The following is a 16215-nucleotide window of genomic DNA, read 5'->3' as shown; positions in this document are numbered from 1 at the left end:
ATGTGGGGGGACGAGGGCAATAGGAGTAGTAGTGGTCTCCTTCCTTATCCCCCTCCTTGAGAATTTTCACTAATTAGTCGGAGTTCTCTCTTTTATTTTTACTTTCTAAGTCTCTTTGTGAGACACAGTGATAGTGTTTTATGTAACACACTTGTGTTGAAGTTTTCTGACGAGCCATGGTAGCTACAAAACCTTTTATCATTTGAAGGAGCAAGCGTAATACACAGGGGAACAGCAAGCAAGTTTCTATTACCAGTAATACACTTACAATGAGGATTTTAAATGTTTTGTAGCTGGAAACTATTTTCTAAATGAAGACCTAGGATCAAGCCTGTGTTAAACCTGTAAAGGCACATGTATCAACTTTGTCATGTCCTAAGCAGGTTAGTTTCTTACTGGGTCTTAAAAGCTTTTTTCTAGCGAGTAACACAGTATTTTTTAATAACAGAAGTTTTTAAGAGCCAGATGCTTGAACTTGGGGTGTCTGTTTGGGGAAAGAGTTAGTTAAAGTAAAGTTCTCTGGAGGCATTAACTCTTTTGCTTCTCAAGGCCATTGGTGTCTTACGTTAGCCTTTTTATAAACATAACATGAAGAAACATCTAGGCTGCCAGCAATGTTTTCAGCTAACTGAGCATATAGGTTTTGTCTTTTCTTTTCTTTCTTTTTTTTTTTTTGCTAAAGAAGGAGGTTCTGGTAACTTCTGGTTTATATGTTTAAAGAATGACTGAAAGACTTGGAATTGTTGCTGGGCTGGATGGGTCTGGGTTTCCTAAGTAGTATGTGTACAGTGGGAACACCTTATATAGGCGTTTCTTCTAGCATGGTTATGCGGGGTTAACAAGAACAAAATAATATACAGCATATTCATATCCAGCAAGGACAAAAGAGGTCCTTACCTGGGAAAAAGGTTGAATACCGCGACAGAACAATAGGAAAACAGTATTACAGGAAAACTATTCATCTTAAGATTTTTAACTACATTTACTTGCTCGATGAGTCCTTAAGCTTTGGCCATGCGTAGACTAGTCAGCTGCCGGTATGTGACTAGAGCAGGGCTTGTTGTCTCCTCAAGCTTCAGCCGTGTGTAGACTGGTCAATATCCGGAGTGACCAGAGCAGGGCTGTCATCCTCAGCAGCAGCTTGGTCTCGTCCCAGGATCAGCCGGGTTGGATGATCTGTGTCCTGCTGGCTGCTCCACTTGTCCTCAGCTGCCGGTGTTAGCTGACTGAGGGGATCCAAGACACAACACCTGCAACTTTAACAGCAGTGGGAGTGGACAAGGTTATAGTAGAAGGCCTGTCCTATATGGGTCCTAGAAAAATTAGATTTTACTTTAAACAGAGTCACTAGATTTAAAGGGATATCAGACTTACAGGCCTTTTTATTTATTTAATCATGAACACTTCATGTGGCTATTTTTAAAGCCTGCATTTGCTTTTTTAAGGTTAATTCCTTTAGTTTCTGGAGGTCACCTTTAATTTGACTTATGATTTGGGGGTGGCTGACCAAACAAAATCTTATAGGGCAAATACCTAGTTTGTTTGGTGGGAGTGCACCTGACTTGGAGGAGGACCGTAGGCAAAATCCTGATTTTATCTTAAACGAATTTCCTGGCAATATTTCTTCAGTAGCTGCTTGAGTGTCCAGTTCATGCGTTCCACCTTTTCTTGAACTTTGTGGCTGATAAGTTGTGTGTAACTTCTATTTTATCTTTAACAGTCTTGTTAAATCTTGCACTATTTCAGCTACAAATGCTGGCCTATTGTCTGACTTTAAAGTTAGAGGTAGTCTAAACCTGGGGATAATGTCTTTTAACAGTACTTTAGTCACTTCTTGTACTTTTTCTGTCCTGGTGGGGAAAACTTTATCCTGAAAAGGTGCAAACAAGCACTAGCCTGTACCGATAGCCTCCAGCACTGGGCAGTTCTATAAAGTCTATAAGCAGGTTTTCACAAGGTATGGCTATTTTTCCTGTTTAAGTTTCTTAGAGGAGGGGCTCTTCTCCCCCCCGCTGCCTCCCTTTGTAATTCTATTTAGTGACTTAGCCTTCAGTGAGTAATTGGAATCCAGATACAGCAGAATCTTGCTACTTTTAACTTCTAATGTGACCATGGGCTCCTGGGAGCCTAGTCTGCCCTAGTCTTTACATTCTTCAGCTCCTGTCAGCCTGATCAGATGAGTATTTGGTTCCTCCAAGGTGCCACAGACCTTGGCCGATGGCCTCTTTGTCTTGTGGCCTTGGCCATTTCCTTTATTGCCTTTTGAACATTTATCCTTCTAGTGTCCTTTCTTTTTGCATCTCACACATTAATCTCTCTCTAGCCTTGTCTGGTTCTGGAATCCTTGCCTAACTCTACTTCTTTCACATTTACATCCACGTCCACGTCCTCTCACATTGTTAATCTCTCTTTTTTTATACTTACTGTTAGTCTTTCTTTTTCTTTTGCTCTTTCCTAGTTTTGTTCCTTGGTCACAGTTAACATACACCTTGGTGGCCACTTTTATAGACTAGGTGGTATTCATGCCTGCAGCTTCTGCTTGATGTTACCCTGGGCTTGCTTTACAAATGAAGTATTCACTATATACTGTTTTCAGCAGCCTCAGGGTTAAATGGCATGTAAAAAACCAGAATGCTTTATAGTCTCTTATAAAACTGACTTAGGCTCTTGTCAGCTCCTTGAAGCATTCCTGAAATCTTTTTTATATTACTTGCTTTTTTTCTACTAACTCTTAGCCTCTGCAGAAGTGCTTCTCAGTACCTCTGCAAACGCTGAAGCTGAGTTGCATTCTCTGGGTCTTTTTTCCCCTTTTTCCTAGAGTATAACAGGCTCTTCTCTTTATATAATTTTTCATTTAATTGGAGGGTTAAACAGGCATACCAAGAGTCAGTGTAAATGTTTACAGTCTTACCTTTACTGAGTTCTAAGGCCCGAATTAAAGCATTGAGCTCAGCTTAACGACAGTGTCCAGGGTTACTACCTCATATTCTGCACATCTCTCTCCTTGTGGGTTGATGAAGCTGTTCCCGTCCACGTATAGCTCCTAGTCTACTGATGCCCAAGGCTGGTCCTGGAGGTCAGGTCTGCTAGAGTAAACTTGAGTCCAACACCTCTACACAGTCATGCTCTACAGGGCTTTAGCTGCTGGGAGCAAGGTGGCAAGTTCGGGGTGCTTCCAGTTTAGTAGATCAATGGTTGAAAAGGGCTGATAGATGAAAGTCTGTTGCCCCACCCCCTGGATGTAGGCTTGGTCATTATAATAGACAGGTCCTCGCGTCTCCGTGAGAGGCATTTACAATAGCTCAAGCAAGAACAGATCTCAGATGACCCACTTGACGATCTTGACTTCCTTCCTTGGCCTCTTGAGGCTCCGATCCTCCCCTTTGAGGTGAGACCTGGGGCATGTTAGCTCCTGAATCTCATTTCTGAGGGGGCTGTTTTCCTCAGTAAAGCAGAGTAGGCTGGGACATATGGAGAAAGAATTTCTATTATCTCTGGCGGCTCCTGCAAAACTGGCTTCTCTTACTGTTTCTGGGACTCCTTTTTTTTTATTTTTTTACTTGTCTGCTGGCGAAGCTGCTCTTACTTTTACTTTTGGCTTTTTTGCAATAAGCTGTTAAACAGGGCTAAATTTATGCTGGTTTTGTCTATGTTATATTTAACCATGAGTCAATATAAAGGAATTTGATCTAGGTACACTGGCTGTCCTCCGACCCCTGTCACCACCTTAAATACATGGCTAATTGTTCTCTGTCTATAGTTCCTTCCATGGGCCATCCAACACCAAAAGAGGGCAGTTCTAATTCACACAGAGTTCTTAACCTCTAAGGGGTTAACTTAACTCTATAATCTCTTGCAAAACCTTTCTTTTTTTTTTTTTTTTTTGAGACGGAGTCTCGCTCTGTGCCCAGGCTAGAGTGCAGTGGCCAGATCTTGGCTCACTGCAAGCTCCGCCTCCCGGGTTCACGCCATTCTCCTGCCTCAGCCTCCCCAGTAGCTGGGACTACAGGCGCCTGCCACCTCGCCCGGCTAGTTTTTTTGTACTTTTTATTAGAGACGGGGTTTCACCGGGTTAGCCAGGATGGTCTCAATCTCCTGACTTCGTGATCCGCCCGTCTCGGACTCCCAAAGTGCTGGGATTACAGGCTTGAGCCATCGCGCCCCGCCGCAAAACCTTTCTTAAGGTTCTGTAACATGCATTTTAATAGAGTAAGTTTTGATGATTTGATGACTTTCCTTTTTTCTGTTTGAAATTTTTTTAACACAGTTTCTAGCGGAGTGGGCTTACTTTGTGTCCAACCTATTTTTCTCTCGAGACAAAACAACATTCACACTGTAAGAAGGAAAGGGTAAAAGATCACTGACTTGTCTAATTCACACTAAATCAAAATCAAAACTAAAACCAAAGTGTTGTTAAAGGCATGCCTGTCTGTCAAGCAATTTAAGCCAAGTCAAAATCAGGACCAAAACCAAAGTGCCAATAAAGGCATGCCTGTTTATCAAGCAATTCAAGTCAAGTCAAAATCAAAACTAAATCAAAGTATCAAACAATTAATTCAAGTCAAGTCAAAAACAAAAACCAAAGTGCCGGTACAGGCATGCCGTGGGTGATCAGGCCACGCTTCCACTCAAATGGAGTGGGCAAGTTCCAAAGACCAGTCTTACCAAGTTTCAGATGTCCGGACTTAAAGTGCCAGTTCCTTCCCGGTGTTCAGCCACTGCCTTGATCCTCCAGGGGGGCCTGCTGTGCACTGCTCTGACCGGGGCAATTGTGTACCCGGGAGTGAACCACATCGCATCGCTCAAGCTGGCCAGAGTCCCCTGCAGGGATGCTCTACAGGGCAGGCATAAGCTACCTGAGGGGCTGCCTCGACCGTCAACCGTTGACTATCCGTTAATCACCTCGCTTCCCAGTCAAGGAACCAAGAAATGTAGCAGGATGAGCCACAGACAAAACTCCTCAGACACCAGATTAAAGAAGGAAGGCCGGGAGCATCTGCAGACTCGCGTCTTAAGAGAAGTTCTTGGCCTTTTTAAAGGCTTACAACTTTAAGGGGTCCACAGGAAAGGGTCGTGATAAATCGAGCAAGCATGGAAAAAGTGACTGGGGGCTACATGCCTCAGCTAACAGAACAGAAAGTTTTATAATGCTTTTTTCATACTGTGTCTGGGATTTACAGATAACACAAGTAGTTTAGGTTAGGGGTTGATGTTATTATTGTTACTTTTTTTTAACTCCTAGGGCCAGGTGGCCAAGGTTGTCTGGCTATTTATCTTACTTTTGTTTCTTTCTAACTTTTTGCTTTCTGTCTCCTCCTGTCTTGTGAACTAGACAAGGTAGGGGGAGGACCGCAATAGGAGTAGTAGTGGTCTCCTTCCTTAGAGGCAGTAAGATGGCCTGAGCTCAGGAGTTAGAGGCTGCAGTTAGCTATGACCACGCCGCTGCACTCCAGCCTGGACAACAGAGGAAAACCCCATATCTTAAAACAAACAAACAAAAAAGATGGCGTAGCTAAATCCTAAACAGTAATTATCATAATAAAGGTGAATTACTAAACTTATCACATAAATCACTGAAACTCCCAGGTTGGATTTTAAAATATCGAATAATGTACACTATTTTCAAAAGGCAATTAACTGTTAAATGTAAAGATTAAAAATAAAAGGTGTTGTATCTGCCAAGAAAGGCTACTTTGTTTTTTTGGTATTTGTTTCTTTTAGCCACTACAATATGCTTTATTGTTCTTGGAAAGGGCTCAGGGTTTGGCTTTAAATCAGGCTGCACACTTTTCATCAGTCTCACATCTCCCTCCCCATGCCAGGCTGACTCCAGCCCGCAATGCTGCATTACATTCCAGGCAGACATTCAGGAGCTTCCAGAAGTCTCTCCTCCTCCTGACCTCCCTGCAGTCCACGAATCCCCATGACCCCTGCTTAGGATCCAGCCCTGGAACTCACCCACCTGACCCACCCCAGACCATCCTGGCACCAGGAACAGAAGCTCGATGCAGACACCCAACTCTGTGCCAGTACGTGTGCCACTGGGGACCTGGAGCCCAGGGTGTGACACACCCAGAGGAAACAGAGGGCCCCCACATGAGTCACCCTGGCTTTCAAGGCTGTCACAGCTCCAGTGGCCTTGCCCGACCCACTTGCAACTCCAGGCCATGGGGCTTAAAATACTTGGATCTTGGCTCCCTCTCAGACCCTAACCCTTCTTTTCTCCTCCACTTTCCTTCTGGCCCCCTTATCTTTTCCCATTTCCATTACTGCTTTCAGACTCATTCCTTCTTCGCTTAAATGCAAGATTTTCGGCCAGGTGTAGTGGCTCACAACTTTAATCCCAACACTTTGGGAGGCCAAGGCTGATGGATCATGAGGTTAGGAGTTTGAGACCAGCCTGGCCAGCATAGTGAAACCCCATCTCTACTCAAAATAAAAATAAAAAACATTAGCCAGTCGTGGTGGTAGGTGTTTGTAATCCTAGCTACTGAGAAAGCTGAGACAGGGGAATCACTTGAACCCGGAAGGTGGAGGTTGCAGTGAGCCAAGATTGTACCACTGCATACTAGCCCGGGCAACAGTACAAGATTCATCAAAAAATTAATAATAATAAAAATAAAAAAAATTTAAGAAGGCAAGATTTTCCTCACCATGGTGCACTTTAGGCTCAATCAAATCATATGGAGACAGCTGTTTGCTGTCCTCATCACACTACGTTTTCTAGAAGTTTCTATCCTGATGAAGCACCCCAGACTGGTTGAAAACCAAAGTTACTCTTCGTTGGAAAATGTTTGTGGACACCCAGGTGGGCATACAAATTTCCAAGTTGTGGCTGGAACCAGTGGCTCACTCCTGTAATCCCAGCACTTTGAGAGGCCGAGGCAGGTGGATCACCTGAGGCCAGGAGATCGAGACCAGCCTGGCCAACATAGAGAGACCCTGTCTCTACTAAAATTGTAAAAATTAGCCAGGCACGGTGGCAGGCGCCTATAATCCCAGCTACTCGGGAGGCGGAGGCAGGAGAATCGCTTGAACCCAGGAGCCGGAGGTTGCACTGAGCTGACATCGTCCAGCTGAACTCCAGGTTGAGCAACAGAGCAAGATTTTGTCTCAAAAAAAAAAAAAAAAAAAAAAAAGAAAGAAAAGAAAAAGAAGAAAAAAGAAACACCAACTAAAACAGGAAAAATGGGGAAAAATATTAACCAACCTCAATGCAGCCATCTTCAGGCCCCTGGGGATTACAACTTCCGCTCCAGCTCCCCTCTGCACCTGTGCTTTTCCTCTGAGCCCCATTCACTCCCACAACTCTCTCATTCATTCACTGGTTCACTCAGCCTCCAACCACCCTTAAATCATGTCAGGCTCACCAGGTGATGGAGAGAAAAATCATCCTCTGTGGGTCTGAAAAACACGCCTGAGTCCTGATGGTGGGTCTTGCTTTCATTTCCACCCCCTCACAGCACACTCAGGGCCATCAAGAGGCCATGGCCTGGACTCAGAGCTCCAGCTCTCCTCAGGGTGGGCCTGGCATTTGCTGACTTCAAGGAGGGCAGCAGGGCTCACAACTAAAATAGGAAACCTGCCCTGGGTGCTTAGCATGTGCAAGGACAGGGTTCCTTGTAGAATCTGCTCATTTCATCCGTGTTCATACCATTTGTCATTTTCCACATGCCGACATCCATGCCCAGAAAGCTGAAGAACCTTGCACAGGAATATTCAGCCACAGTATCAGCTGACTTCCATGTCTGAATGCATGATCTCTAGATCACAGCCATTACAGTCACTTTTGGGCCACTTCTATCCCCATTCTGGGCTGGTCTGAGTCTGGTGGCCAAATGCGGGCATCAGGGGTGAGGCAGGAGAGCCTAGGTGTGCACAGAGGCCCCTTTAAAAACTCTCCTGTTCTGCAGAGCAAGCTGCAGCTGCAGGAAGAGGACCCAGCATAAAAGAGCTGCAGCGGGGAACTCAGCGGGGGCGATATTTGCATGGGGAACTCATTGGGGGCGATGTTTGCATCAGGGAACTCAGCGGGGGCGATGTTTGGGCAGATGGAAACCCCCTGCAGTCCACAGCCCCCCAGGTTTGGCCCCAGCCCCCGATTAGGCTCTCACCTGGCTGTCCTGCTCGAGGATCTCCTGCCAGCCTTCTTCTGTCTTCCTCCTGTTTCCCCAGTCACTGACCCAGGTCACCCAGCCTCAGGGGTGGTGCTGCCAGGGTCTTCCCAGTGGCCTCCTCCCAGGAATAACCCGGATTGCTTGTCCCCAACCCTATGCATGGGAGGCTGTTTTCACACACAGATGCCCAGACCCACCAAGCTGTGCCCCTCCCAAATCTGAGAACAGCTTACCCCTCTGTGTCTGTTGTCCCGTAGACCACTCTTCACGTGTCCCCTCCTGGACAGTGGCTCTAGTGCATCAGGCCAGAACCTTCTAGGCTCCTGTGTCCCTGCTCAGTCACAGAGGTGGCTGCCCTCCCATGACCCTGTCCTGAAAGCAGAGACAGGCCCTGGGCTTGTCTCTTTTCTTCCTCTTTTCCACAGCTTCAGTACCCTAGGGATTGCTGGTCACCAGCTGCAGGTTCTCCCCACATGAAGACTCATTCAATGGGGAAGGGGCTGAGTGGCTGGGGGCAGAGTGGGCTCAGGAGCTCTGCTCACTCCTCACCCCAGGATAAGCCCTCCCTTGCAGCCAGGGGCCACTGGGCTCCTCGCCTTCCTCTGGCTTCTGTCCATAGATCTAGATGGTTCCATGGTGACTGAGATGAGGATGCACTCGGGATGCCCCTTTGAGGATGGCTGCAGAGACCATCCAGGGACTGAGCAGAGGTGCGGATGCAGCCATAGATTTGGGTGTGGTTGGACACAGATGGCTGTGCAGCAAAGTGAGCTCCACCCATGCGTAGACCCCCACCCTCGGCTTCTGCTGTCCGTGGAAACACAGTTAATCACATGATGATTGATCACGGTAGGCCACCTAGGCCTTTTTCTTTTTTTCCCAAAAGTCATAAAGGGATATAGCATATACTCAAAGACCTCCTTATGCTTTTAGCCGAGAGGCAAAGAAGGTCTGCTGCGGACTGGGGAAGCGGCTGCGCCCCGGACAGAGCGGGGGCGGGGGGCGGGGGGCGGGGGGTGGGAGGACTCCGCGATGCAGGCAGAGGGAGGGCGGGTGTCTGGCGCAGGCGGTGACTGGCCGCCACGGAATATTCCTGTTAAGTTTCTTCACATTCCTGTACATAAGTGTTTACACTGGGGTAATGATAAATGCTGTGCTGAAAAATTAAATGAGGCAGTCATGGAAGGAACCATGTCCTGCCCCGCGAGGGAACCGGGACGCCGCCACCAAGCGGGGTGGGGGGGGGGGGGGGGGGGGGGGGGGAGGGTTCGCCCGCCTCGGCCGCTGTCAGGTGACGACCCCGGGGCGGGGCGGGGTGGAGCACCTCCAAACAAGGGCAGTCGTCGGATTACGCCCCTTGGATCGCAGCCTGGGGCGGGGCGGTGCAGTTCAATTTACTAGCCTGAGTGGGAGGCACCAGGCGATTCCTCCGCCCATATCCGCCTCCACCCCAACTCCGGTCCCCTGCGCCCCAGGTCCCCAATGGCAGCAGCCGCCTGCCCCGCCTTCCTTCCATACTTCCCGCTTCTGCTACTGCTGTCCTGCTGGTCCGGGTCAGGGCGGGCCGGTCAGTTCCGGGATGGAGCCTAGTCCGGGGCTGGTGCCAAACCTGGGGGGCTGTGGATTGCAGCGGGTTTCGATCTCCCCGAACATCGCCCCCGCTGAGTTCCCCGCTGCGGCTCCTTTACGCTGGGTCCGCGTCCTGCGGCTGCAGCTTGCACTGCAGACCAGGAGGGTTTTTAAAGAGGGCGGAAAAGGAACCACAGGAGGGTGGAGGGGCCAAAGGGCCGCAGAAGACGAGGTGGAGCGGGGATCCCTGGTGCAGCTCGGCAGCCCCACTAGCCCTCCGGAAGGAGAAACCAGAGCTCCCGAAACCCTAGCTGGGATCAGGACAGGGGTGAAGGGGGACTCCACAGGAACGCGATCACAGACTCACCCACCAGCCGCAGGCCTGCTCTGCTCTCATCCGCTCTCCACCACAAAAACCCTCCAGCACTCCCAGGGCTTCGCCCTGGAACTTCCCCTGCGCTTTGCTGCAGGCACTCACCTCCACCCAAGAGGCTCATCAGACACTTCCCACCATTCACCACTTCTTCACCTTTCACTTCCACTACCCCGGTCGCATCCTTTCACCCCCATCTCAGCCCAGCCCCGTCACCACACAGGCCTCCCTCACCTCCCCATCCATGAAGGGGTCCTTAGCACCTCCCCCAACTAGCACATTTTCCCCTTTGCCTGAGGACACACCCCAGCAAACACACCCCAGGCTTTCCACAGAACTTAGTGCAGGGGGGATGGGAAGGACCATTTCCCCCAGGATGACCCTGGGAGCGCCCATGAGTAGAGGCGCCCACTACTTCCCTTGGGACCCAGACCGCCTGTTCTTCCTACTGGGGAGCCAGGGTCATATAGAATAGTCACTACCCAGACAGGAGTCAGCAAACCCTTTCTAGAAAGGAAAGGCTGAAAGCACTGTGGTCCTTGCCGGCCATGGGTTCTCTGTGTGTCAAGTCCTGTCCCTTTGTAGAGCAACAGCAGGCAATGGCAACCTGCAGATAAAAGGGAGACCAGATATGGACAGCATCCTAGGTTGCTGACCCCAGATGAGGGCACATGCTGTGTCCTGGCAATTGCTGCCCCACTCCCTAGGGTGTCATCTCCAAGTGGTGTAAGTTGAAGAGTCACAGGTGTGTCCGACCCTGCCTGTGGCTTCTGAGTGGTGTGGATGTGATGGACGTGAGTGGAGGTTCTATGGTTCGGGGCCAATGCTCCCCTCCTTTGCTGCTAGGTGGCATCATCGGTCCCTCAGGGTGATCAGGGACCCTCCCTGAAGCCTCAGGTGTGAGCTGAGGGTGAGGGGTGCACCCACATGTTGTCCGGGGGATCGGGGCCAACTGCTTGTGCAGTTTCTTGGTTCCCTGTGGCCCTGCTCCGGCCCATCCCAGGAGACCCACCTGTGTCTTCTCACTGCTGGGCCTATCTTCCTAATGACCTAAAGGGTGAGGAGCACACCCTGTGATGGGCAGCTCTGAGGCTATGTGGTCACTGCCCTCCCATAGCTGGAGGCCCATCTCCACCAGGGCCCAGGACTATACCTGGAGCCTCTTTTACTACATTCACTACAAACACTATCCATTCCCGGTACAAATCCAGGAAATGTGAAAATACCATCAAACGAGTCTATGAACCCAGCATATCCCCCTAAGCTGGACCTGACACAGGTGTCCATCCTTTACTTTGCCCCAAATGCACCTCATGAGTATCAGGGGAGCAAGTTAATGCTTCAGATCTCTGGAAGGAGGATACACACTGTGTCCACCAGGAGTGTCTGGGTATTTGCTGTTTCATGGTGTACACTTACCAGAGTGAATGCCCATCTGGCTCTGTGGGGGAGTCTGAAGGAGTCATTGCAGTTGCTGTGGAATTGAAGGGGCCCACCAGGGCCTCTGGACTCTCCTTCTAGTAATGGACTCTGGGTCTGAGGTGTGGCTCAGTTCTCAAAGCTGGGCAAAGGAGCTCGATTATTTCCTGGGGTGACTCATTTCAGCATCCAGGTCATCCATCCTTGCGTTTTGTCTGTATTTGTTGTAATTATTTAAATCTAGCAGTATTCGGGTTGAGTTTCCATCTCTTTTGGATCCTTGACCCCTTTGTTCTATGAGCCATGAGCACACCTTCCTATGGCTGAGGTCCCCAGCTGGCACTGTGACTTCTCTAATTATTTCCATCATTGCACCCTCCTTCCTCCTGACAGTTGACGGCCTCCACTTGAGATCTGTTATTTCAGGATTTTCCATCACCATTACTATTGGGAGCCCATTTCAGGAACAGCATTTCCTACCCCTGACCCCGGCCTTCAGCAACAGGCATCCCTGAGCTTCTTGACAGTCTGCTGCCTTCTCCTGGGGCCTTCTTTATATTCTGGGTAAACAGGAGTCCTCCACGCTTCCCATGAGCACAGAGAGTGGACATTGTTCTGGATTTTCATACTGCAGTCACTCTGGCATGGGCGCTTCTCTGAGCCTTTTTGCTCTTTCCTCTACACCCTGACTTAGAAGTTCTGGATTTTCCACTTCTTGCCCTGTGAACCATCCCTTTGCAAGGTTCCAGGAATGCATCCTCAAAGCGGATGGGTGTCATTGCCGGGGCTTTGCCAACATATTAAATCATGTGACCCATGACATTCATCACTTGTGTATCTAAACTGAATTCTGCCCTCACCACCCCCCCTGCCACCACCACTGTGCTGGAGCATGTGAGGACAGCTCCCACACCCTCTCCCATCTCCTGCAGTCCACATGGACTGCTGCTGAGGGTCCTCCTCATCCAGGCCTTTTCCTGCCACAACAGGCCTGGCACCTCCCCGACAAGATCATGTGCTGACTGATGTGGGCACACGGCAGGTGGGACATGTCTGGAGGGGACATGTGGTTTCATGGCTGCAGGAACCTTCTCCTCCATATACTCAAGCAAGGGAGACGCTCTAGTCTTTAACTAGTTGACATGACAGCCCTGGCTGGGGCACATCTTGCTCTGCCAGCCCAGCCCCTCAGAGGCCTTCACTTGCAATCACCGTAAGGGGGAGGAGGGGTCTCAGGTTCCACTTCCCTCCACACCAATCCTCTCCTGTGTTTTGCTTCCACAGACACACACTGTCTTTGCTATGACTTCACCATCACTCCTAACTTCAGACCTGAACCACGATGGTGTGAAGTTCAAGGCCTGGTGGATGAAAGGCCTTTTCTTCACTATGACTGTGTTAACCACAAGGCCAAAGCCTTTGTTTCTCTGGGGAAGAAAGTCAATGTCACAAAAACCTGGGAAAAACAAACTGAAACACTAGGAGACGTGGTGGATTTCCTCAATGGGCAACTGCCTGACATTCAAGTGGAGAATTTAATACACATTGGTAAGTTTCAGATAGTCCAGGACAGCAGGGAGCAGACACAGTAGTAACTTAGAGGCATTTATTGGTTTCATGTAACAAATAAATCAGAAGTTTGTGTCACACAAGAGGCTGAGAAGCATGGGCAGGATGCAGCAGAGAGAGCAAGTCCAGAAGCCAGGAAAGGAAGCAGGGTGGGGCTCAGGACTTGTCAAGATCAGAGCTGATCTCTTTCCAGTGGGGCAGAGCCCCTCATTCTGCAGGCCCAGATGTCTTGTGACAATGAAGCCTATGGACACAACAGAGGATCTTGGCAGTTCCTCTTCAATGGACAGACTTTCTTCCTGTTTGACTCAAACAACAGAAAGTGGGCAGTGCTTCATCCTGGAGCCAAGAAGATGAACGATAAGTGGGAGAAGAACACGGAGGTGACCATGTTCTTCCACAAGATTTCAATGGGGGATTGTAAGATGTGGCTTGAAGAAGTTTTGATATACTGGGAAAAAATGCTGGATCCAACAAGTAAGTGAGAGGCCAAAAAAGGAAGCTGTCTTGAGTGCAGATCTTAGCCCGGTGTGTGAGTGTGTGTGAGTGCACGTGCGTGTGAGTGTTTGGGTGAGTGTGAACATGAGACCCTCATAGGGGACTCCTTTTGGGGGTGCTGGTGTGCCTGTGCTCTCTCATCCTCCTCTCCCTTCTTCCTCCCTGCACCTGCCTGTGCTCCACCCACTGTGCGTTTCTCACCAGCCTCGAATCTGTGGGTGTCATAGTGTTTCTAGACCTTTTTCGTTAGTGTTCCTTCCTCCTAGAATCACTTTTGTTTTCCTCTCCCTTCATCTGTTTCTGTACATCCATCGAAACTACCTCAAAGGCCAGCCCCAAGACTCTCCCCTCCCTGGCCCTGGGGCATCACCTCCTCTTCCGCCAGAGCAGGAGGGTGGGCTGTGCTGTCACGTTGCTTCCCTCAGCAGCTGTGTGAGCTCCCTGAGGACAGGGACACCCTCTCCCTTCCTACCCCCAGAAACTGTCACAGCGGCTTCTCCACAGCAGAGGGGGACAAAAGCTCTTCTAGGATGAGCTGGGGGCGCAGGAGCTGAGGAGGCATCTCCTAAGATTTGGGGCCTGGACAAGGGTTGTCACTCCTGTGTTTCCATTTCAGAGCCACACTCTCGGGCCCCAGGAACAACCCAACCCAAAACCATGGCCACCACCCTCAGTGCCTGGAGCCTCCTCCTCATCATCCTCTGCTTTATCCTCCCTGGCATCTGAGGAGAGTCCTTCAGAGTGACAGGTACTGTGGGCAATATTGGGAGGGGAGCAAGGAGCAGGTGGATGAGGTGGAAGGATGCAGAAGGAGAATACCCAGAGTCCCACATCTCCCCATGGCAGGAACCTTCTCATCCTGACATGAGACAGATGAATGAGACCTAGTGTCACCTATCGGCGATGACCTGGGTAGCTCAGCCCTGAGTTCTGATGGATTCTCACTGTCAGAACCAGAGAGAAAGGGAGGGACCCATACCTGGGCTCAAGCCCTGTTGAGCTTGAGAGGGTTTAGCCAATTCAGGCCTGTTTCAGAGCAGGTTCCTATTCAGGAAGGGTAGTGGTGTGTGGCCTGCAGGCAGTAGGAACTCAGGCATGGGCAGTCCGCACAGTAGGAGAGGAGCAGCATGGCTGTTTCACCTAGGATGTCAAGGGAAGGGTGTCCCTGGAGAAGGCTAAGAAGAGAGTGATCTGGGAGAATCCCCAGACAAGGGGGCTGTGAGGACCTTGGTCCACCCAGTTCCTAAGGCTGCATTCCCAGAGAAAGCAGCTTGGTTCCCAGCAGTTAAGGTGGAAGGTGAAGAGTAGAGCATGTCCAGGGTGAGGTTTAGGAAAAGGCCAGGCCCCTTGGACCCATAGGATTCCTTGTTTGGCCCTAGGGTGATGCCCCTGCCATTCTGCCTCCTTCACACTCCAGATCCTGAGCCAGCTGATGGCCCTGCCTGGAGCAGAGTGGACTCAGACAGGGAGGCTGAGCTGCTGCTGGAGTTCCATGCTCACCACTGAACTTGGTCAGGAATGAATGGGGCGGGGCAGGGGCAGCCCCATTCAAAGCTATGGGTGCAGCTCCCAAGGTGAGGAGAGGCTGAGAGCGAAGGGGAAAGAAGGAGGTTTGCCTGCAAGCCCACCCAAGGCCAGGGAACATGGATCCAGAGACCTCTCTTTGGACAGGGCTCCTCCAGATCCTCTAGACCCTTCTATGAGAGGGAGGAGCAGTCCCTGAGTGAAGGTGCAGACCCCTCATTACCAGCCTCAGTTCTGAGCCTCCATGCACTGTAGCAGGGCCTGGGCTGGCTCTGTGGTGTGGTGAAGGAGGGTGGAGGTTGGGACAGGCTGCACAGCCAGGGGTAGCATTGGAGGGAAACACGTAAAACATGTTCCTTATTTGGGGAAGAGGCTCCGAAATGGGGAGGGCCTGGGAGGGATCACCCAGGAGAACAGACCCAGGTTTTTCTGTCACTTAAACCAACGCTTCATCTTTTCTGAAGGTGGAAGATGATATCAAGAAGCCTCTGTTAGCCTGGTCTGGTTCCTGCTCTCCCTTCAGGGAGGCCGCCTGTCTACTCACCACTGTGCCTTTCTGGAAAGCAGGAGTTCAAGCCTTAGCAAGCCCACCGGCCCCCAGCGGATGATGAGGACGTTGTAGACTCAGCATCTCATGCCATTCATTACCTTTACTGATGATCCTGGCTACCATTTTTCTTAACATCTTCTGCCACTTTCTCTCAGTGCTAATGGATAGAATTCCTGCACAAGTTTTAACAGAACAAGAAATCCTAGCAAAAGGCATTTTCTTTCTACTTCTTTGATTGTGGAAAAGCAGACACTTCTCTGAAGCATGACCTTATTCTTCCAAACAGTATCGCTAGTAAAATAGCATGCTGGACTTCAAAGCTCAGGGATCCTTTTGATGCAGTGACCAAGAATTGCATTAATTTTTTTAAAATTATTTTTATGGTTTTTTACAGTTTCTCATTCTGTCAACCATGCTGGAGTGAAGTGGCAGAGTCTTCACTCACTGTAATCTCCAGCTCCTGGGCTCAAGTAGTCTTCTAGACTCAGCCTCTGGAATAGCTGGGGCTACTGGCGCATGCCACCAGGCCCGGCAAATTGTTTTAGTTTTAGGAAAAGTGGGTCTTCCTGTGTTGCTCAGGCTGGTCTTCAACTGCT

General features: G+C 49.7%; 1 protein-coding gene and 1 long non-coding RNA gene across 3 annotated transcripts; one reads left to right on the top strand and one right to left on the bottom strand.

Annotated features, from left to right (window-relative positions):
• Positions 1–627: 627 nt before the first annotated feature.
• Positions 628–8071, bottom strand: LOC113223307. 2 transcript variants are annotated; one of them, XR_004228946.1, is made up of 2 exons: positions 7371–8071; positions 628–1256 (listed from the first exon to the last, which is right to left on the bottom strand). It is a non-coding gene; the product is annotated as an uncharacterized LOC113223307 (long non-coding RNA). The 2 variants fall into 2 exon arrangements; XR_003308669.1 differs by lacking the exon at positions 7371–8071 and adding an exon at positions 2912–3886.
• Positions 8072–9537: 1466 nt separating this feature from the next.
• LOC116418816 (UL16-binding protein 1-like) lies at positions 9538–14271 on the top strand. The gene is made up of 4 exons (XM_031935696.1): positions 9538–9684; positions 12763–13026; positions 13249–13524; positions 14162–14271. The coding sequence occupies exons 1-4, from the start codon at positions 9600–9602 to the stop codon at positions 14269–14271; spliced, it is 735 nt and encodes a 244-aa protein (XP_031791556.1). The 5' UTR covers positions 9538–9599.
• Positions 14272–16215: the final 1944 nt, after the last annotated feature.

The sequence above is a fragment of the Piliocolobus tephrosceles genome, chromosome 5 (assembly GCF_002776525.5).
Source record: "Piliocolobus tephrosceles isolate RC106 chromosome 5, ASM277652v3, whole genome shotgun sequence".
Lineage (NCBI taxonomy): Eukaryota > Metazoa > Chordata > Mammalia > Primates > Cercopithecidae > Piliocolobus > Piliocolobus tephrosceles.
Note: the sequence above shows the minus strand (reverse complement) of the source record. Positions and strands in the feature narration are given on the sequence as shown.